Below are 22703 nucleotides of genomic sequence, written 5' to 3' on the forward strand. Positions count from 1 at the left end.
CACCCACTGTCTGTGTCCCCCAACAGTCTGTGTCCCCCTATGGATCCTTCGAGAAAGAGATTTTACGGTAAGTGTTAAAAAATCTCCTTATTTATCTTGTAAAAATCACAATGGTTTGTAGTAAACAGAAGCGAAAACATTTAATCAATTACATAACTGATGTAGGGGATGCAGAACGACTGATGGAGATTAGGAAGTGATTACTAATGGTAACAATATTTCCTATTGTATTATGAAAGATGACACTTCTCCTATCATGTTCTTCACAGGAACCTGCCCATTGCCATCGGGATCTCCATGCCAATTGTGACTGTTATTTATATACTCACTAATGTGGCATATTACACTGTTCTGGACATGCGGTCCATACTGGGAAGTGATGCTGTAGCAGTGGTAAATACACAGAAGGAACCTTGTACAATAACTTGTTAATGCTTGGATCAAGCTAGTCACATACATGACTGTTAATTAAAAAAAACAGAGGGTATTCAGTAACTATAACTTATAATGCTGCTTTGAAGGTAAAAGTAAACTAAGGAAATACATGAGACATTTCAGCTTGCTGTAGATACAGTCGTTTTCTCAGTAACTGGGGTTCTCTGTCTTCATACATGTACTTAAACTGATCCTGGATTCCACTTTTCTCAGACCTTTGCGGATCAGATATTCGGAATATTTAACTGGACAATCCCTCTGGCTGTAGCACTTTCATGCTTTGGAGGCCTGAATGCTTCAATTCTGGCTGCATCAAGGTAAAACAGTTATTGATTCATACTATATGCAAAAAAAAGTAGTGGTAGAACTCCCACCTTAAAAGAAATCAGTTTCATATTTATGTGAGGCATTTCTCAAACTGTGGAAGCCCACACCACCCGATTCTACATTGTGCAGTGAAATGATACGTAAGAATATGTGCTGACATCTAATACTAGAGGGGAAATGTATATTTGAAGGTATAGCATCGTTGGTTGCTATGACTACACTTTAGTTGTGGTTTATAAAAATAAAATGTCAGAGCCTAACAGTTATACAGTTGGTGATTTTTTAGGAAAAGTGACCCCAGGCTGGAGGGACCTAGTAATGACTTATAATGCCATGTGTCTGTACATATACAAGCTCTTAGATCCTTGAACTCTCAGGGTTTTTTTTAAATGAATTCTCCACTTGTGTAAAATGTGTGAAATAATTAAAAAATACTGTAAAATGAAAATGTTAAACAGAAAAATGTTTAGTCCTGGTAGACTTACATACCCTTTTAACATCATATTAATGTCCCTAGATCTTTATTTACATAGTTGTTCGCATATGTATTGTTTGTAATTTCAGGCTTTTCTTTGTCGGTTCTCGAGAAGGACACCTTCCTGATGCTCTAAGTATGATCCATGTGGAGCGATTCACCCCAATCCCAGCCCTGCTGTTTAATGTAAGTGTAACTTTTAATACTAAAACTACACGTGTAAATGTTCAGCAGTACTGTACATTTATCAGGATCTTTATAGGTGTATATGGGTATACAGACAAAACGATAATGAATGATTATAGTATCTGTTACTAAAATGATTGAAAGAAATGCATCTTCTTTGGGTACAGCTGAAGGATTTTATTTGCCTTGCTTGGTACTGAGTACTTTTCATGACTATCATACATGAAACTACATATATACATCAAGGCATATCAATTGTATCTCCCCAACTATATTCCCAACTAAGAATAATATCACGAGTTTCATTCATTAAATCTGTTTAGAAATAACAAAGGTCAAATTAAATAGAGAAGTGGTGATGCACATGAAAGTACCAAATGTGGAAGTGGTACAAAGTGTATGTTCTGATAAGGATTTGACTTTACTGTTGTCCTTGGGTATTAGGTTTAAAAAGTAACAGTTGACATTAATGCTTATGTAGCCCTATGAAATACTTGCATTAAAGGTACCTATACCCCCCTTTCCCACATCCACCTCTTCTCTCCCCCACTGGTTAAACATGCCTCGATTTTTTTCGACTGTACTTAATATGTAACTACATTTACTGTGAAATGGATTGTATATCTGAAAATAAATACATAGAAAAAAATGTGATAAGATTGAAGGCACATAGGTCTAAAAGAAATGTGTTTATGTGTGCATAAACATAAACCAAAATAATCCATATAAAAAGCTGTGTACAGAGACCATATTATCCCTAGAGGCATGACGTTACTTTTTTTCTTACATATTTCATATGAATCCAGGAAGGGCCTATAGCAGGCAATATCTGCTCTATTACAGATCTGTATGACAAGGATTTGTTTGATCATATTAAAAATCAATAAATCATATAAACTAGCACAGATAAAAGTAAGTGGTGTGAATAAACTACATAACCATGTATCATTACAGGTATATCATTTTAAGCTGTAAACAAAAAATACACAAGATAGATTTTATACAGTTGCCACGGAATACAAGACATTACAATAACGGAATGGCAGATATGTAGTAGAAATGTTTGCGATTGAAAATCAGTTTTGTTTATTTGTAAGGGTATATTTCACATGAATGGGAAAGTTGCTGAAATTTCTCCAACAAATCTGCCATGTAAATTTACCCTGAAAGTAGAAGAAAAGAATTGCATTTTGGAAATAACCAATTGAAATTTAAATTGCATCTCCTAATAGCAAAACTCATGCAAAACCCTTGGCTGATAGCTGGAACAAAGATATAACAACGACTCTTTAAATTTAAATGTATATTAATGCAGACATTTCATTCTGTCATGGTCAAAGGACAAACCTGCTGCACACATACACCATGAGCACAGGAAAAAATATATGAAGCTGTTCATTTTGTATTTCACAATACAGATCTTTTTTTTTTTTGTTGTACACATGCACCGTGGCAATATACATTCCTGAGCATGCTTCACGCGTAGGTACATTGTGTTGCACTGCATGTATCTTTGGTGTTTTCAGTATTTTGGTATTTCAGTGATGCTTGAGCAGTAGTCGACTGCATGAGTGATGCCCTGCTGACTGTTGTTCATTAACAGGCTGCCATGGCTTTGGTGTACCTCTGTGTAGAAGATATCTTCCAGCTCATCAACTATTACAGCTTCAGTTATTGGTTATTTGTGGGTCTGTCTATTGCTGGTCAACTTTATCTGCGCTGGAAGGAGCCAGACAGGCCGCGACCTCTTAAGGTAAAGTTGCATTTACAAGTGTCTAAATGTAGTATCTGCCTAAGTGTTTTTTTTTTCTTGCCCTATGACCTCTGTTCATTGACATTGTCTTCTTTGGCCATGTGAACTTCTTCTTTGTTATCTTTGTAGGTTCTCACAACAAACTTTGTTGGCTTCAGCACTGGTGTCAGATTTAATGTAGCCTGGAAGGCACAAAATCAGCTACTTGTGCCCTTTTTTGCCAGTTTAAATAAGCCTTAAAAGGGTTGTCCAGAAAAACAGTGTGTGGTGACACAGGGGTGTAAGGAATACCTAATTACCTTGTGATGCCTGGGCACCGTTAGCCTATACACGGTCCAAGGTAGAGACAGCTTCTTCTGGGCCAGACACGGGGAGTAAAGAAACACAACAATGCCAGGTTACAGATAACTGCTTTTTACTGAGCAGGGTACAGATGGTAATAAACACAGTCTGGAGCAGAGTTAAAGGAATGTAGTGTAACCCTTTGGGAGCCCTGTTGCCTTGCTGGGACTTACGGTGCCTTTCACCCACTGATTTAATACTGACTTGATATGAGACTGAAGAATTTCCACGCCGGCTAGGGTTCTGACAAGGTCCAATTGCTTTCTCTGCCAGGGCTTGACTTTTCACTGTAAGGGGGAACACTTGCAGAATGGCTGGGTAGGATTGAGAAGAGATTTGTTCTTGGGCCTCCTTAAGGATTTCTCCACACACCACTTCACTTCTTTACCACACTGCACTCATGTTACGCCTAGCGCTCCGGGTCCCCGCTCTTCCCCGGAGCGCTCACGGCGTCTTTCTCCCTGCAGCGCCCCGGTCAGTCCCGCTGACCGGGAGCGCTGCACTGTCATGGCCGTTGGGGATGCGATTCGCACAGCGGGACGCGCCCGCTCGCGAATCGCATCCCAGGTCACTTACCCGTCCCGGTCCCCTGCTGTCATGTGCTGGCGCGCGCGGCTCCGCTCTCTAGGGCGCGCGCGCGCGCCAGCTCTCTGAGACTTAAAGGGCCAGTGCACCATTGATTGGTGCCTGGCCCAATTAGCTTAATTGGCTTCCACCTGCTCCAGACTATATCTGACCTCCTCCCATGCACTCCCTTGCCGGATCTTGTTGCCTTGTGCCAGTGAAAGCGTTTAGTGTGTCCAAAGCCTGTGTACCTGAACTTCTGCTATCCATCCTGACTACGAACCTTGCCGCCTGCCCCGACCTTCTGCTACGTCTGACCTTGCCTCTGCCTTGTCCTTCTGTCCCACGCCTTCTCAGCAGTCAGTGAGGTTGAGCCGTTGCTAGTGGATACGACCTGGTTGCTACTGCCGCAGCAAGACCATCCCGCTTTGCGGCGGGCTCTGGTGAAAACCAGTAGCCTCTTAGAACCGGTCCACTAGCACGGTCCACGCCAATCCCTCGCTGACACAGCGGATCCACTACCCGTAAGCCGAATCGTGACAGTAGATCCGGCCATGGATCCCGCTGAGGTGCCGCTGCCAAGTCTCGCTGATCTTCCCACGGTGGTCGCTCAGCAATCGCAGCAGATTGCCCAACAAGGACAGCAGCTGTCGCAGTTGACCGCCATGTTACAGCAACTTCTGCCTCTGCTACAGCAGCAACCATCTCCTCCGCCAGCTCCTGCACCTCCTCCGCAGCGAGTGGCCGCTCCTAACCTACGCTTGTCCCTGCCGGACAAATTTGATGGGGACTCTAAACTCTGCCGTGGATTTTTGTCTCAGTGTTCCCTGCATATGGAGATGTTGTCGGACTTGTTTCCTACAGAACGGTCTAAGGTGGCGTTCGTAGTAAGCCTTCTTTCAGGAAAGGCCTTGTCTTGGGCCACACCGCTCTGGGACCGCAATGATCCTGCCACAGCCACAGTCCAGTCCTTCTTCGCTGAAGTCCGAAGTGTCTTTGAGGAACCTGCCCGAGCCTCTTCTGCTGAGACTGCCTTGCTGAACCTGGTCCAGGGTAATTCTTCCGTTGGCGAGTACGCCATACAATTCCGTACTCTTGCTTCTGAACTATCCTGGAATAACGAGGCTCTCTGCGCGACCTTTAAAAAAGGCCTATCCAGTCGCATCAAGGATGTGCTGGCCGCACGAGAGATTCCTGCCAACCTCCAAGAACTCATCCATTTGGCTACCCGCATTGACATGCGTTTTTCTGAGCGACACCAAGAGCTCCGCCAGGAAAAAGACTTAGATCTCTGGGCACCTCTCCCACAGTCTCCGTTGCAATCTACGCTTAGGCCTCCCGCCGAGGAGGCCATGCAAGTGGATCGGTCTCGCCTGACCCAGGAAGAGAGGAATCGCCGTAGAGAAGAAAATCTCTGTCTGTACTGTGCCAGTACCGAGCATTTCTTGGTGGATTGCCCTATCCGTCCTCCACGCCTGGGAAACGCACGCACCCAGCTCACGTGGGTGTGGCATCTCTTGGTTCTAAGTCTTCTTCTCCACGTCTCACGGTGCCCGTGCGGATTTCTCCTACAGCCAACTCCTCCCTCTCAGCTGTGGCCTGCTTGGACTCTGGTGCCTCCGGGAATTTTATTTTGGAGTCCTTTGTTAATAAATTCAGCATCCCGGTGACCCGTCTCGTCAAGCCGCTCTACATTTCCGCGGTCAACGGAGCCAGATTGGACTGCACCGTGCGTTACCGCACAGAACCCCTCCTGATGTCTATTGGACCCCACCTCGAGAGAATTGAGCTCTTCGTTCTCCCCGGCTGTACCTCTGAGGTCCTCCTCGGTCTGCCATGGCTCCGGCTTCATTCCCCCACCCTTGATTGGACCACCGGGGAGATCAAGAACTGGGACTCTGCCTGCCACAGGAAGTGCCTCTCCCCCCCTCCCAGTCCCATCAGGCAAGCCTCTGTGTCCCCTCATGGCTCCCGTCCTTGTGTCTCCCTGCCCCGTGCCAAGCTTCACCCTCTGCCCTCCCTCCCCATTCCAACTCCTGCTGTACTGCCTCCCGTTGAGGAAGCCCTCCATTCTTTCCCGGTGTCCTCATCCCAGGGGAGGCAGTTACCGGACAAAAAAAAGGGGAGACCTAAGGGGGGGGGTACTGTTACGCCTAGCGCTCCGGGTCCCCGCTCCTCCCCGGAGCGCTCACGGCGTCTTTCTCCCTGCAGCGCCCCGGTCAGTCCCGCTGACCGGGAGCGCTGCACTGTCATGGCCGTTGGGGATGCGATTCGCACAGCGGGACGCGCCCGCTCGCGAATCGCATCCCAGGTCACTTACCCGTCCCGGTCCCCTGCTGTCATGTGCTGGCGCGCGCGGCTCCGCTCTCTAGGGCGCGCGCGCGCGCCAGCTCTCTAAGACTTAAAGGGCCAGTGCACCATTGATTGGTGCCTGGCCCAATTAGCTTAATTGGCTTCCACCTGCTCCAGACTATATCTGACCTCCTCCCATGCACTCCCTTGCCGGATCTTGTTGCCTTGTGCCAGTGAAAGCGTTTAGTGTGTCCAAAGCCTGTGTACCTGAACTTCTGCTATCCATCCTGACTACGAACCTTGCCGCCTGCCCCGACCTTCTGCTACGTCTGACCTTGCCTCTGCCTTGTCCTTCTGTCCCACGCCTTCTCAGCAGTCAGTGAGGTTGAGCCGTTGCTAGTGGATACGACCTGGTTGCTACTGCCGCAGCAAGACCATCCCGCTTTGCAGGGGGCTCTGGTGAAAACCAGTAGCCTCTTAGAACCGGTCCACTAGCACGGTCCACGCCAATCCCTCGCTGACACAGCGGATCCACTACCCGTAAGCCGAATCGTGACAACTCAGCTTTAGCACTAGGGCTAGACTGGGGCAACTCCTCCCCCAAAACACTATATACCTAAGAATTTAGGGGTTCCCATTGGCCAGGCGGGGTCACACGGTTTACAATGCTCCTCTGCTCTTAAAGGTACAACACACATAAATTACATATTCTACAGTGCATATAAGAAACATAAAATATATGACAAAGTGCTCAAACAATAGAAATACAGCACTTAGTGGGCTCAACTCTTGTGCCGCAGAGCTGCCCGAGGAGATCCGCAGCCCACAGGACCACAAGTTTTTTTTTTGTTGCAAAAACAGCACCACTGTTGTCCACAGGTTGTGTGTAGTACTGCAACTCAGTCCCATTCACTTTAACCCCTTAACCCCTTAAGGACGCAGGACGTAAATGTACGTCCTGGTGAGGTGGTACTTAACGCACCAGGACGTACATTTATGTCCTGTGCATAACCGCGGGCATCGGAGCGATGCCCGTGTCATGCGCGGCTGATCCCGGCTACTGATCGCAGCCAGGGACCCGCCGGCAATGGCCGACGCCCGCGATCTCGCGGGCGTCCGCCATTAACCCCTCAGGTGCCGGGATCAATACAGATCCCGGCATCTGCGGCAGTGCGCGATTTGAATGAATGATTGGATCGCCCGCAGCGCTGCTGCGGGGATCCGATCATTCATAATGCCGCACGGAGGTCCCCTCTCCTTCCTCCGTCCGGCTCCCAGCGTCTCCTGCTCTGGTCTGTGATCGAGCAGACCAGAGCAGAAGATGACCGATAACACTGATCTGTTCTATGTCCTATACATAGAACAGATCAGTATTAGCAATCATGGTATTGCTATGAATAGTCCCCTATGGGGACTATTCAAGTGTAAAAAAAAAAATTTTTAAAAATGTAAAAGTAAAAGTAAAAAAAAAGTGAAAAATCCCCTCCCCCAATAAAAAAGTAAAACGTCCGTTTTTTCCTATTTTAACCCCAAAAAGCATAAAAAAAATTTTTTATACACATATTTGGTATCGCCGCGTGCGTAAATGTCCGAACTATTAAAATAAAATGTTAATGATCCCGTACAGTGAACAGCGTGAACGAAAAAGAAAAAAAAAGTCCAAAATTCCTACTTTTTTAATACATTTTATTTAAAAAAAAATTATAAAAAATGTATTAAAAGTTTTTTATATGCAAATGTGGTATCAAAAAAAAGTACAGATCATAGCGCAAAAAATGAGCCCCCATACCGCCCCTTATACGGAAAAATAAAAAAGTTAGAGGTCATCTAAATAAAGGGATTATAAACGTACTAATTTGGTTAAAAAGTTTGTGATTTTTTTTAAGCGCAACAATAATATAAAAGTATGTAATAATGGGTATCATTTTAATCGTATTGACCCTCAGAATAAAGAACACACGTCATTTTTACCATAAATTGCACGGCGTGAAAACGAAACCTTCCAAAATTAGCAAAATTGCGTTTTTCGTTTTAATTTCCCCACAAAAATAGTGTTTTTTGGTTGCGCCATACATTTTATGATATAATGAGTGATGTCATTACAAAGGACAACTGGTCACGCAAAAAATAAGCCCTCATACTAGTCTGTGGATGAAAATATAAAAGAGTTACGATTTTTAGAAGGCGAGGAGGAAAAAATGAAAACGTAAAAATGTAATTGTCTGAGTCCTTAAGGCCAAAATGGGCTGAGTCCTTAAGGGGTTCATGACAATCGCCATAAATGTACGTCATGGTGCTGCGGACCGGTGCTCGTGTCATGCACAGCAGGCCCTGGCTGCTATCAGCAGCCATTGACCCACCGGTAATAGCGGACATCAGCGATCGCGATCATGTCCGTCAATAACCCCTCAGATGATGTAATCAATACAGATCACCTCAACAAAATGGACCCAGATGAGGGGGGGACTAACAATGGTTAATTTTAAAGCAGCTCCGTCCTATGGGCGAAGAAAATTTGTCCACTTTTATTCCTCACCAAAAAGTTTTAAAACTTAACTTTTATTACTGACAAAATAATAATTGTGATTTATAATAAAAGATTGAAGTTAAAAACCCAGCATATCACCACTATGTTCTTCACATGTTATTTGTTGCCATTCAGCATACATTAGTGCACTTCACTTCCTTGGCATACCTGCAGGGCATGCCCAGGTTTACGGTGGTAATGCTGACTTTAAAATCTACAACAAAGCACCCCTAACATGTTTTGTCACGATATGTGACGTCCTCAGAGGTCAATGGGGCAATCCATCGTGGATCCGATCATCCAGCATGGCGGCTGGAGTTCCCCTCACCTGCCTCCGGCCATCTCCAGGGGTCTTCTGCTCTGGTCTGGGATCGAGCAGACCAGAGCAGTAGATCGCTGATAATACTGATCAGCGCTATGCCCTATGCATAATGATTGCTATAAATAGTCCCCTATGAGGACATAAAAAGTGTAAATAATAAGTGAAAAAATGTAAAAAGAAAAAGTAAAAAAATTTGAAAAATCCCCTCCTCCAAAAAAAATGTAAAACGTCCCTTTTTCACATTTTACCCCCAAAAAGCGTTAACATTTTTTTTTATAAACATATTTGGTATTGCCGTGTGCATAATTGTCAGAACTATCAAAATATAATGTTAATTATACCGTATGGTGAACGGCGTAAATGTAAAAAAAAAAGTGAAAAATTGCTGATTTTTGTCACATTATATTCCCAAAAAAATGTATAAAAAGTGATTAAAAAGTAAAATATAAGCAACAGTGGTACCAATAAAAACTACAGATCACGGAACGAAAAATGAGCCCTACACTGCCTCATATACAGAAAAATTATAAAGTTATAGGTGGTCAAAGTAGGGCAATTTTAGACATACTGATCTTGTTAAAATAGTTTGAGATTTTTTTTAAAGTGGTACAATTGTAAAAAAAAAAAAAAAAAAAAAAGCATATAACATTGGTATAATTTTAATCATATTGAGCCACAGAATAAAGAAAACATGTCATTTTTACTGTACAGTGTACAGCGTGAATGCACTGTACATTTTATGGTAAAATAAGTTATGTCATTACAAAGTAAAATTGATGATGCAAAAAACAAGCCCTCATATGGGTCTGTGGATGAAAATATTAAAGAGTTATGATTTTTAGAAGGTAAAGGAAAAATCAAAAATGCTAAAATAAAATTGGCCTGGTCCTTAAAGGGGTACTCCCGTGGAAAACTTTTTCTTTTTAAATCAACTGGTGCCAGAAAGTTAAACAGATTTGTAAATCACTTCTATTAAAAAAATCTTAATCCTTCCAGTACTTTTTAGGGGCTGTATACTAAAGAGAAGTCCAAAAAGAAATGCATTTCCTGTGATGTCCTGACCACAGTGCTCTCTGCTGACCTCTGCTGTCCATTTTAGGAACTGTCCAGAGAAGCATATGTTTTCTATGGGGATTTTCTTTTTCTATGGACAGTTCCTAAAATGGACAGCAGAGAGCACTGTGGTCAGGACATCACAGGAAATGCATTTCTTTTTGGATTTCTCTTTAGTATACAGCCCCTAAAAAGTACTGGAAGGATTAAGATTTTTTAATAGAAGTGATTTACAAATCTGTTAATCTTTCTGGCACCAGTTGATTAAAAAAAAAAAAAAAAAGTTTTCCACAGGAGTACCCTTTTAAGGCCAAAATGGGCTGTGTCCTTAAGGGGTTAATAGAGCCAACCAGGCACAAACTGTGGACAGGAATGGTGCTGATTTTGCATAAAAGAAGCAGTGTTTTTCTAATTCCGGAAAACTCCTTTAAGGCACCTTTACACATTAGATTAATGTTGTCTGTACCTGCCAGCAATTACAGCTGGTCATCTAATGAGTATAGAAGTCTCCCAACTCTCCTCCAATGGCAGATGTTGGGAAAAAGAATATCAGGCAGTTGGATTTTAAAATGCCCAATCTTTTTGTTCTTCTGGGAGAAACCCCATCATTGAAGTCTGTCAGCAGCTTACTCCCATTCATAACACATGCACGCTTGGACAAGGCGAGCGTGCATGTGTATGGGGGAAAAGCCAACAACTATCTCTCATGTAAGGCCAACATTAGAGAATATTTACATAAAATAAAAATGAAATACATAAAATATGTTTTATATACATATTTCCTTATTTTATTTCCTGCTGCAGATGTCACTGGTCTTTGTTTTCTTGTCTGTTACAGCTAAGCCTGGTCTTTCCAATAATATTCTGTCTATGCACTGTGTTCCTGGTGGCCGTGCCACTGTACAGTGACTTGATAAACTCTCTGATTGGAATAGCTATAGCCCTTTCCGGTGTTCCTGTCTATTTCCTTCTTGTACGTGTTCCAGAGGAAAAGAAACCACATTTTCTACGTCGCTTTGCAGGTATGAATTTCTTTTAGATAAGTTTTACATCAAATTGGAGCTTTCAGTGCAGATAGCCCAGAAAAAAATACAGTGTGGTAATACCTAGAAGGCACTCAGTAGTGAGGCAGAAGGTGAATTAAAACTTTTTATTTCCGATCATGCAACTTGTATGACCATTACCCTAGGCATCTTTAAGTTACTTATTCCTCATCTATCTAGACCTGACAGCAGTTTGGAGAATTTCATTTTAAATAATCTAATGCCGGGGACAGGGAAAAATTCTATAGTTACCTAATCCCAGGTTCCCCTCAGCTCCAGTCTGGCTCTGTTTGGTCCCCAGATCATCTGTCTTCTTCCTGCTTTCAAGATAAGCTTTTGGTGCTGGACCTGTTGGCTTAGCCAATCACTGGCCAAGACAGGACAGCGCAGTGGCAGTAACTGACTGAGCTGACAGGGCCTCCACTGACCACTTATCTTGAAAAAAAGAAGAATGCTGAAATTCAGGGGACCAGACGGAGCTGAACCAGAACTGAGGGGAACCCAAGGCTAGGTAAGTAAGGTTTAGCAAATTTAAACTTTACTTTGTCTAGCAAGAAGAAACTGTAATGTTCAGGCTTTTTTGTCAGCAGTACCCATGCACCGAAGAGTAACAACCGCGGATTAGTCCATTCCCTAGTCTCTATCTAATCCGTCATTTTTAGAACGTACAATGCATTACATTACAGTTTCACAGCTCTTATCAGATCAAATGTGTGTCCTGTACATGACCAGGGCATATTTTTTAAAGTTTTGTAAACAGTGAGCAAATTTTATAGAATTTATTCTGAAAAACTGTATAACTTCACAATACAGAATAACCATTAATTTCTGCCTATAAAGTCTACGTCATAGAGATGATATTAATACTTGTATGTCTTTTTATGTAGCGTGGATTACTCGATACACCCAGATCTTATGCTTTTCTGTTATCACTGAGTTGGATTTAGAAGAGGAAGAGAAAGTAGCTGCTAAATCTGACTAAGAGACATTTGATCACATCTGGAAGCTGCTGGATCTCCGGAAACCTCATTTATCCCATAATTTATTTCTTACATTGGTTGGACATCTTTTTGTCACTGAAGACTTCAATGCCGGGTGGCTGCAGGGCAGTGCTCTGACATGAAGTTAGCTGAACAAGTTCTCTCTGGCAGGGGAAGTGTTAATCTGTTTTTCTTTTTCCCATCATAAAAATATATTTCCCCCTGAAATGGGAAGATAATTGTTAAGTCCCTAGATGGGGCAGAAATCCAGAAAGGTAGGGCTGGCCCGTGAAGGTAGAGGTTTAACAAGTGATTTTGTGTTACCGGCAGCACTATATGGACCCCAATGAGCTGGCAATGTGCCTTACATTACTGAAACGTTTGCACTGACTGGAAACAAATGAAAATTGTCTCTTTGCACAGGACTGGTGGGAACATAGTGGAATAAAAATATTAGAACAAATCTAAAATGTTGGTGGAGTTGATTAGAAATGGAATGTAGCAGTGAGCTAAAGCGGTACTAGCATAAAATTATAGTAAAATCTGCAATATGCTAAACCTTTTTTGGAATAAGTAGCATATTGCTAATTTGAATAACTTTTTATGCTTCTTTAATCAAGCAGGAGTTGTCTCTGCCCAGAGTACCCATCTAAACCTCTGCTAGGAGTCACTGAAAGGGAACATTTATTGTTTACTTCCAGATGATGAAAACCTGTAGTATTGTACTGTTCACAGAGGTGCATGGCTTCTTACGAGACACCTCTTTGTTTCCATCACATGATCAGGACAGATTATTTCCTCTGGACATAAACAATGAATCCAGTTCAGCACAAGCTGGGATCCTAAAAACTGTACAGAAATTAGATATAAAACATTTGAGGAAGTGTCATTCTGTGGATGGGGGCAAGCATAGTAGTATAAGGCTATGTTACCTGTAGCCTTTGGAGGCCTCCATTTAACATGATATATATCTCAGGAGCTTTTCACAGTATATGCATCAATCTCAGACATAAACATTATGTAAACAGATCGAGCCCATGTCCACCAAGAAAGTGTATACAATCTTGCGGATATTGTCTATTAACCCCAAAAGGCTCATTGGAACCCAACTGGTTCTGCATGATATGAAAAGGTGAAGCTATTAGAAAGAAGATTTTCTTCACAGCCCAAGAGAAACAGATAAAAACAGAGACTAGGGGTCCTATTACACTGGCAGATGTGAAATGTAATGATAGGCACTTGTTTACGAAGCCTATTACAATGCTGGACCAACATTCAGGGAGGGCCACATGACTGATCACTATTGTTCTTTTTGAAGCAGCTAAGAAACAAGTGATCAGCTGAAGGATGAGTGTTTGCTTGTTCTTCAGCTGATCGCTGGCCCTGTAACACAGATAATCTCTCTATGTAATAGGACCCTAATCTACTACTACACTTTCAGACACCACATCCTTTGCAGCCTTAGATCCTATTGGGATATAAATCAGCAATCTTGCAATAAAGTCTTTGGCCAGACAAGGTAACTCCAGGCAGGTTTATCAATGCTTAATTTAACATTCACAAATGTTCACAGTTACATATGCAGTAGAGTTCAGATGCTGCTCTGGCAGTGGCCTATCTAGGACGGGGCATATGCAGTAGAGTTTAGATGCTGCTCTGGCAGTGGCCTATCTAGGACGGGGCATACTGAAATCCAACAGAGGCATGAGCCTACCCCCTCTCCTATCTGACTCTCTGCTGTTCTGCTTTTCAAGGTACTGGTAGGCCTAAAAACTTTATATTCACATAAAATTTCATCAAAATCACAGCCCCATGCGTTGGCCAATAGCTGCAGGACTTTGCCATTTATACCACAGTTTAACCAGTGAAACCATGTGACCTTTGGCCACTGTTTGTTAATGAAGTTTTGTCTACACAAAGCATTTGCAATGTGGGAACATACCATAAGTAACATTTATCACCAAAAAAACCCAACTGATCCCTGGACGCCTGGGGATTGCATAAACAGTCATGTGAATACAAGACCTATTACCGAACTCAGCTCTGCCACGTCCTGTATTAATACCGATTTAGCACTTTCTATTTGACAATAAAAAGGCAGAAGTGGTAAAGAAACTGCTTCTACCTCGCCTGCCAATTTGACATCCTCTTAACTGCATGTTCCTTAAATTGGTTCTCCAATGCCCTGCCTCCGGAGCTTATTATTCCGTACGCTGTTTGCGGGCTTCCGTGTTCGAGGCCGCCCCCTCGTGACGTCACGCCCGCCCCCTTGAGGGGGCGGGCGTGACGTCACGAGGGGCGGCCTCGAACACGGAAGCCCGCACACAGCTTTCAGAATAATAAACTTCTGGACGCTGGCAAGCTGAGCAGTGGAGAACCCCTTTAATGCAGCCACAACTCTAGAGCACTAGTAACAGGAGACATCCTTTGACAGGGTCTGGAATAAAATGGTGTTAACATACATTGCACAGGAAGGAAGGAGAGCCTATTACAGCATTTAAGCTTTGTAAAGCACTTTCTTTTTTTTTTTTATAAACCAGAACTACCATCACTTTAGTTTACTTACGGCAACAATTCTTCAGCAGCTACTGCAGGGTAAATTTTTGGCTTGCCACACCTTACAACTGTCAGATCTGCTGTTTGTGTCTGGACACTGCTGATATCCAGAGGGAAATTAGGTTGTTTTTCAAACTCAACCCCCACCCCCCCCCCCCCACCAAACTAACCTGTTCTTCACAAGGAAGAATATCGAGCAGCGATGACCTGTATCAAACACAGCCCATAGTCTAGGAATAGTGACAGTATAGAGGGTATGGCAGTGTGTGGACAGGAAGCACAACTGCTTCTCTGGGCCTCAATAAAGGCCCTGGAGATCTACTTTAGGGTGCGTTCACACGCTAGTAACTAGCAGCAGGCTTCCCGCTGTAGGAAACCTGCTGTGAGTTACGCTACCATTCATCTGAATGGATCCGCGGACAGTCCACAAATCTGACACTATTGCGGACTGTCTGTGGACCCATTTCAATCAATGGTAGCGTAACTTGTAGCCGGAAACCCGTTGCTAGTAAAAGCGTGTGAATGCACCCTTAAACATGGAGCACTCAGCATTCTCATATGAAAATACTTTGTCTTGCTAATTCAAAGCCCTGTGCTTGTGTTCTGCAATGTGGCCTATAGAAGTGCTAAGGGGCCTAAAGACTTTGGGTTCCTGCCTAGCTGCGGGAGATTGTATATAAGTCTTATGCAAGACTATTTTAAGATTGTTAGGCATGTCTGGGCCTATACTGTGTCAGTGCTCTTGAATAGACTTTGTCAACAAATGACATAAATACATAAAAGGGATCTACAAATGGTTTTGTGACTTATATTACCTATTGGTTTTGTAAGAGCAATGGAAGTGATGTATCAATCATCAGTAAACAGTCCCATTAATAATTCTCTACTGCACTACATTGGAGTGTTAAAGTTATACACATCCCTAAACGGTGTGAGTACATATCATACACATGTATAGATGTGGCCTAAAAACGATATATGTCACTGCCTATAGGTGGGGTGCTTTGTAGACGGGTATATATAAGTAAATTGTCAATTGGAATCTGAAGCATGCCCTGCCCATCATTGCTTACATCAGTGTTCCGAGGTTGGCGAGTATACATTTCGTTTTTTACTTTTATAGCTGCCCAAGGAAATTAGTCATACATGTTTACTGCACACATCTGGAAAAGGTATTTGTATTTTTTCTACTGTACACTATTCTGTGAAATAGTGAAGTCCTTTATGCTATTTCATACTTATACAGTCATAAACCAGCCTGATGGAGGCCAAAAAAACACTTTGGGCTAACAGCACCCAAAGGATAGCTCATCAGAGCTGTCTCTGGCTGACAACAAGAATGTTCCATTTAAAGGAGTACTCCGGTGCTAAGACATCTTATCCCCTATCCAAAGGAAAGGGGATAAGATGTTTGATCGCGGGGGTCCCGCCACTGGGGACCCCCTGATCTTGCACGCTGCACCCAGTTTGTAATCAGTCCCCGGAGCATGTTCCAGGTCCGATTACTGGCGATCACGGGGCCGGAGCATTGTGACATCACGGCCCCGCTCCCATGTGATGTCACATTCCGCCCCCTCAATGCAAGCCTATGGGAGGGGGCGTGACAGCTAACACGCCCCCTCCCATAGGCTTGTATTGAGCGGCGGGGCCGTGATGCCACAATGCTCCGGGCCCGTGATCGCCAGTAATTAGACCTGGACCGAACACGCTCTGGGGACTGATTGTAACGGGGTGCTGCGTGCAAGATCACGGGGGTCCCGAACGGCGGGACCCCTGCGATCAGGCATCTTATGTCTTAGTGCCAGAGTACCCCTTTAATGACTCCCCAAATGTATGGAAAAAGAGGAACAGAATTACTGGTAATTCGGTTTCTAGGAGTCCTTCATGACAGCACCTCAGGAGGTTAACGCCCATTACCCTAATAGGGAGAGAAAACAAAAAAGGCCCCTACCCACGTAACTTCTCAGTGTATTTTAAACTACCATAGACAACCTTATACAATGAAATAGGAAGGGAATAAGGGTGCTGTCATAGAGGTCTCCTAGAAACCGAGTTACTAGTAAGAACTAATTCTATTTTTTCAAATCCTACTCCATGACAGCACTAGAAAAGAATACTCAATAACCATCTTAGGACGGGATTAAAGAAAGTACCTTTCAAATAATAAATCCTTCACCGAAAGCCAGTCTAATTGATAGAGTCGACCGTTTCAGCCCACATACCTGCACAATAGTTGAGTTGGCCATTTCTACCCAGGAGACTGATACTGATCTGGTAGAATAGGCATAAAGCCCAGAAGTAGAGGAGTCCTTGAATCTTGTAACATTCACATATCAATTTTTTTACCTAATTTTACAATGTATTTTAGGAAACTTTCTTCCTCTTACTTTTGCTCTGGAACTTAATGAAGAGATTCTGGTCTATCCTTCAGTGGCTAGTCACTCTAGCAAGCATTGTCCTTCAGGCATCTATGCAGTGGAACTTCATTTTTTATGTCATTAGCTGCATTCTGACAGAATGATGGCAGCTTGATGCCCTATGGAATTCTGTTACTAACTTTGGTAAGGAGGGATCCAATACAATCCTGTCGTCTAATACCCTAAAAAATCTTAATCCTTCCAGTACTTATTGGCTGCTTTTGTAATCCACAGGAAGTTCTTTTCTTTTTGAATTTCCTTTCTGTCTGAACACAATGCTCTCTGCTGACACCTCTGTCCATTTTAGGAACTGTCCAGAGCAGGATAGGTTTTCTATGGGAATTTGCTCCTATTCTGGACAGTTCCTAAAATGGACAGAGGTGTCAGGCAGAAAAGAAATTCAAAAAGAAAAGAACTTCCTGTGGAATCATACAGCAGCTGATAAGTACTGGAAGTATTAAGATTTTTTTAATAGAAGTAATTTACAAATCTGTTTAACTTTCTAGCACCATTTGATTTAAAACAATGTTTCCAGTGGAGTACCCCTTTAACCCCTTAACCTGTTCAGGACCCAAGACGTATGCATACGTCTTGGGACCCTAGTACTTAAGGACCAAGGATGTATGCATACGTCCTGAGTCATTCCGGTCTCCGCCGCTCGCCGGGCAGAGATCGGAACCGGATGCCTGCTTAAATCGTTCAGCAGGCATCCATGGCAAACGCCGAGTGGGGCCCCGTAGGCCCCCCATGTCGGCAATCGCCGCAAATCGCTTCTGAAATCACAACAGCGATCTGCGGCGATATCGGGCTGATCGGGTCTCTGGGACCCGACCGCCCGGTAATTTTGCATGATCTCGGTTGTCAAAGACAGCCAGGACCATGCTGAAGTATAGGAGGAGCTAACCTACCAATCGCAGGGGTGGGGGGGGGGGCGTTACTTCCTTCCGCCCTGCCCGGCCCCTGGAAGTCCGGAGAGAACGGGAGGAAGACCGGAGGACGCGGCACGGGACGGGGGAGTGCTGGGGACCCGGATCCCCGCGGCGGTGGCGACAGGTGAGTTGATCTTCGGCGGCGTCGAGGGACCTTTGCAGCAGTCCAGACCGCCGTAAAGCGATCTGGACTGCTCCATCTGGTCCCCTTACACTACAACTCCCAGCATGCCCAGACAGCCCTTGGCGTCTGGGCATGCTGGGAGTTGCAGTTTTGCAACATCTGGAGGTCCACAGTTTGGAGACCACTGTGCCCTTCCAGAAGTTGCAAAACTACACATCCTCAGCATGCCCTTACTGTCCAGGCATGCTGGGAGTTGTAGTTCTGTAACATCTGGCCCTTCAGATGTTGCAGAACTACAACTCCCAGCATACCTGGACAGTTTTGGCATACTGGGAGTTGTAGTTTTGCAACATCTGGAAGGGCACAGATTGGGAACCACTGTATTAGTGGTCTGCAAACTGTAGTCCTCCAGATGTTGCAAAACTATAACTCCAAGCATGCCGGGAGATGCATGCCTGAGAATGTTTGGGAGTAGTGGTTTTGCAACAACTGGAGGCACACTGGTTGGGAAACATTGTCTGTTTCCTAACTCAGTGTTTCCCAACCCGTGTGCCTCCAGCTGTTGCAAAACTATAACTACCAGCATGCACTGATAGACTGTGCATGCTGGGAGTTGTAATTGTGCAACAGCTGGAGGTCCCCCCCCCCCGTGAATGTACAGGGTACATTCACATGGGCAGGGGGCTTACAGTGAGTATCAGGCTGCAAGTTTGCGATGCAGCAAATTTTGCGCGGCAGCTCAAACTTAGAGTGGAAAACTCGCTGTAATCCCCCGCCTGTGTGACTGTACCCTAAAAACACTACACTACACTAACACAAAATAAAATAAAAAGTAAAAAACACTACATATACACAAAAAAATGAAAAACGTCTGGTACGCCACTGTTTCCAAAATGGAGCCTCCAGCTGTTGCAAAACAACTCCCAGTATTGCCGGACAGCCGTTGACTGTCCAAGCATGCTGGGAGTTTTGCAACAGCTGGAGGCACCCTGTTTGGAAATCACTGGCGTAGAATACCCCTATGTGCACCCCTTTGCAAATCCCTAATTCAGGCATCAAATGCACATGGTTATCTCACTTCGGAGCCCTGTCGTATTTCAAGGCAACAGTTTAGGGCCACATATGGGGTATCGCCGTACTCAGGAGAAATTGCCTAACAAATTTTGAGGGGCTTTTTTTCCCTTAACCCCTTATGAAAAGGTGAAGTTGGGGTTTACACCAGCATGTTAGTGTAAAAAAATAAATATTTACACTAACATGCTGGTGTTGCCCTATACTTTTCATTTTGACAAGAGGTAAAAGGTAAAAAAGCCCGCCAAAATTTGTAATGCAGTTTCTCCTGACTACGGAGATACCCCATATGTGGGTACAAAGTGCTCTGGGGGCGCACAACAAGGCCCAGAAGGGAAAGTGTACCATGTACATTTGAGGTGATTTGCACAGGGGTGGCTAATTGTTACAGCGGTTTTGACAAACGCAAAAAAAACAAAACCCCACATGTGACCCCATTTCCGAAACTATACCCCTCATGGAATGTAATGAGGGGTGCAGTGAGAATTTACACCCCACTGGTGTCTGACAGATCTTTGGAACAATGGGCTGTGCAAATAAAAATTTTTGTACAGCCCACTGCTCCAAAGATCTGACAGACACCAGTGGGGGTAAATGCTCACTGTACCCCTTGTTACGTTCCTCAAGGGGGTCTAGTTTCCAAAATGGTATGCCATGTGGTTTTTTTTTTTTGCTGTCCTGGCACCATAGGGGCTTCCTAAATGTGACATGCCCCGAGCAAAATTTGCTCTCAAAAAGCCAAATATGACTCCTTCTCTTCTGAGCATTGTAGTTCGCCCGTAGTGCACTTCAGGTCAACTTATGGGGTACCTCCATACTCAGAAGAGATGGGGTTACAAATTTTGGGGGGTATTTTCTGCTATTAACCCTTGCAAAAATGTGAAATTTGGGGGGAAACACACATTTTAGTGAAAAAATATATATATTTTTTTTTTTTTACATATGCAAAAGTCGTGAAACACCTGTGGGGTATTAAGGCTCACTTAATTCCTTGTTACGTTCCTCAAGGGGTCTAGTTTCCAAAATGGTATGGCATGTTGTTTTTTTTGCTGTTCTGGCACCATAGGGGCTTCCTAAATGCAACATGCCCCCCAAAAACCATTTCAGAAAAACGTACTCTCCAAAATCCCCTTGTCGCTCCTTCCCTTCTGAGCCCCCTACTGCGCCCGCCGAACACTTTACATAGACATATGAGGTATGTGCTTACTCGAGAGAAATTGGGCTACAAATATAAGTATAAATTTTCTCCTTTTACCCCTTGTAAAAATTCTAAAATTGGGTCTACAAGAAAATGTGAGTGTAAAAAATGAAGATTGTGAATTTACTCCTTCACTTTGCTGCTATTCCTGTGAAACACCTAAAGGGTTAAAACGCTTACTGAATGTCATTTTGAATACTTTGGGGGGTGCAGTTTTTATAATGGGGTCATTTGTGGGGTATTTCTAAGATGAAGACCCTTCAAATCCACTTCAGACCTGAACTGGTCCCTGAAAAATTGTGAGTTTGAAAATTTTGTGAAAAATTGGAAAATTGCTGCTGAACTTTGAAGCCCTCTGGTGTCTTCCAAAAGTAAAAACATGTCAACTTTATGATGCAAACTAGAGATGAGCAAACTTATAGTAAATTCGATTTGTCACGAACTTCTCGGCTCGGCAGTTGCTGACTTTTCCGGCATAAATTAGTAAAGCTTTCAGGTGCTCCCGTGGGCTGGAAAAGGTGGATACAGTCCTAGGAGACTCTATCCACCTTTTCCAGCCTACCGGATCACCGGAAAGCTGAACTAATTTATGCAGGAAAAGTCAGCAACCGCCGAGCTGAGAAGTTCGTGACGAATCGAATTTACTGTAAGTTCGTTCATCTCTAATGCAAACATAAAGTAGACATATTGTATATGTGAATAAAAAAAAAAATATTTTGAATATCCATTTTCCTTACAAGCAGAGAGCTTCAAAGTTAGAAATATGCAACATTTTTAAATTTTTCATAAAATTCTGGGATTTTTCACCAAGAAAGGATGCAAGTTACCACAAAAATGTTACCACTATGTTAAAGTAGAATATGTCACGAAAAAACAATCTCGGAATCAGAATGATAACTAAAAGCATTCCAGAGTTATTAATGCTAAAAGTGACAGTAGTCAGATGTTCAAAAAACGCTCTGGTCCTAAGGTGTAAAAGGGCCTGGTCCTTAAGGGCTTAAGGACTCAGGGTTTTTCAGTTTTTGCACTTTCGTTTTTTCCTCCTTACCTTTTAAAAATCATAACCCTTTCAATTTTCCACCTAAAAATCCATATTATGGCTTATTTTTTGCGTCACCAATTCTACTTTGCAGTGACATTAGTCATTTTATCCAAAAATTAACGGTGAAACGGAAAAAAAATCATTGTGCGACAAAATCGAAGAAAAACGCCATTTTGTAACTTTTGGGGGCTTACTTTTCTACGCAGTGCATATTTCTGTAAAAATTACACCTTATCATTATTCTGTAGGTCCATACGGTTAAAATGATACCCTACTTATATAGGTTTGATGTTGTCGTACTTCTGGAAAAAATCATAACTACATGCAGGAAAATTTATACGTTTAAAAATGTCATCTTCTGACCCCTATAACTTTTTTATTTTTCCACGTACAGGGCGGTATGAGGACTTTTTTTTGCGCCGTGATCTGAAGTTTTTATCGGTACGATTTTAGTTTTGATCGAACTTTTTGATTACTTTTTATTCATTTTTTAATGGTATAAAAAATACGCTTCTTTGGACTTTGGAATTTTTTTGCGCGTACGCCATTGACCGTGCGGTTTAATTAACAATATATTTTTATAGTTCGGACATTTACGCACGCGGCGATACCACATATGTTTATTTTATTTTTTTATTTACACTGTTTTATTTTTTTTATGGGAAAAGGGGGGGTGATTCAAACTTTTATTAGGGAAGGGGTTAAATGACCTTTATTAACACTTTTTTTTTTTTTTGCAGTGTTATAGGTCCCATAGGGACCTATAACACTGCACACACTGATCTTTTACACAGATCACTGGCATGTATTAACACGCCTGTGATCAGCGTTATCGGCGCTTGACTGCTCCTGCCTGGATCTCAGGCACGGAGCAGTCATTCGTCCATCGGACACCGAGAAGGCAGGTAAGGGCCCTCCCGGTGTCCTGTAAGCTGTTCGGGACACCGTGATTTCACAGCGGCGGTCCCGAACAGCCCGACTGAGCAGCCGGGATACTTTCACTTCAGATGCGGCGGTCAGCTTTGGTCACCGCGTCTGAAGGGTTAATACAGGGCATCACCGCGATC

At 43.4% G+C, this 22703-nt stretch overlaps 1 protein-coding gene across 6 annotated transcripts in view; it reads left to right on the plus strand.

Moving 5' to 3' along the window:
- The window catches only part of LOC130277007 (Y+L amino acid transporter 2-like), a 37781-nt gene extending 24982 nt beyond the window's left edge, over positions 1-12799 (plus strand). For all 6 annotated transcript variants that reach the window (XM_056527174.1, XM_056527179.1, XM_056527188.1 and 3 more), the window contains exons 5-10: positions 270-393; positions 649-752; positions 1327-1423; positions 3027-3176; positions 11115-11298; positions 12207-12799. In XM_056527174.1, coding sequence (XP_056383149.1) covers positions 270-393; positions 649-752; positions 1327-1423; positions 3027-3176; positions 11115-11298; positions 12207-12301 — 754 coding nt within the window. In that variant the 3' untranslated portion in view covers positions 12302-12799. The remainder of the gene's footprint in view (positions 1-269; positions 394-648; positions 753-1326; positions 1424-3026; positions 3177-11114; positions 11299-12206) is intronic.
- Positions 12800-22703: the final 9904 nt, after the last annotated feature.

Source organism: Hyla sarda, chromosome 1, assembly GCF_029499605.1.
Source record: "Hyla sarda isolate aHylSar1 chromosome 1, aHylSar1.hap1, whole genome shotgun sequence".
Lineage (NCBI taxonomy): Eukaryota > Metazoa > Chordata > Amphibia > Anura > Hylidae > Hyla > Hyla sarda.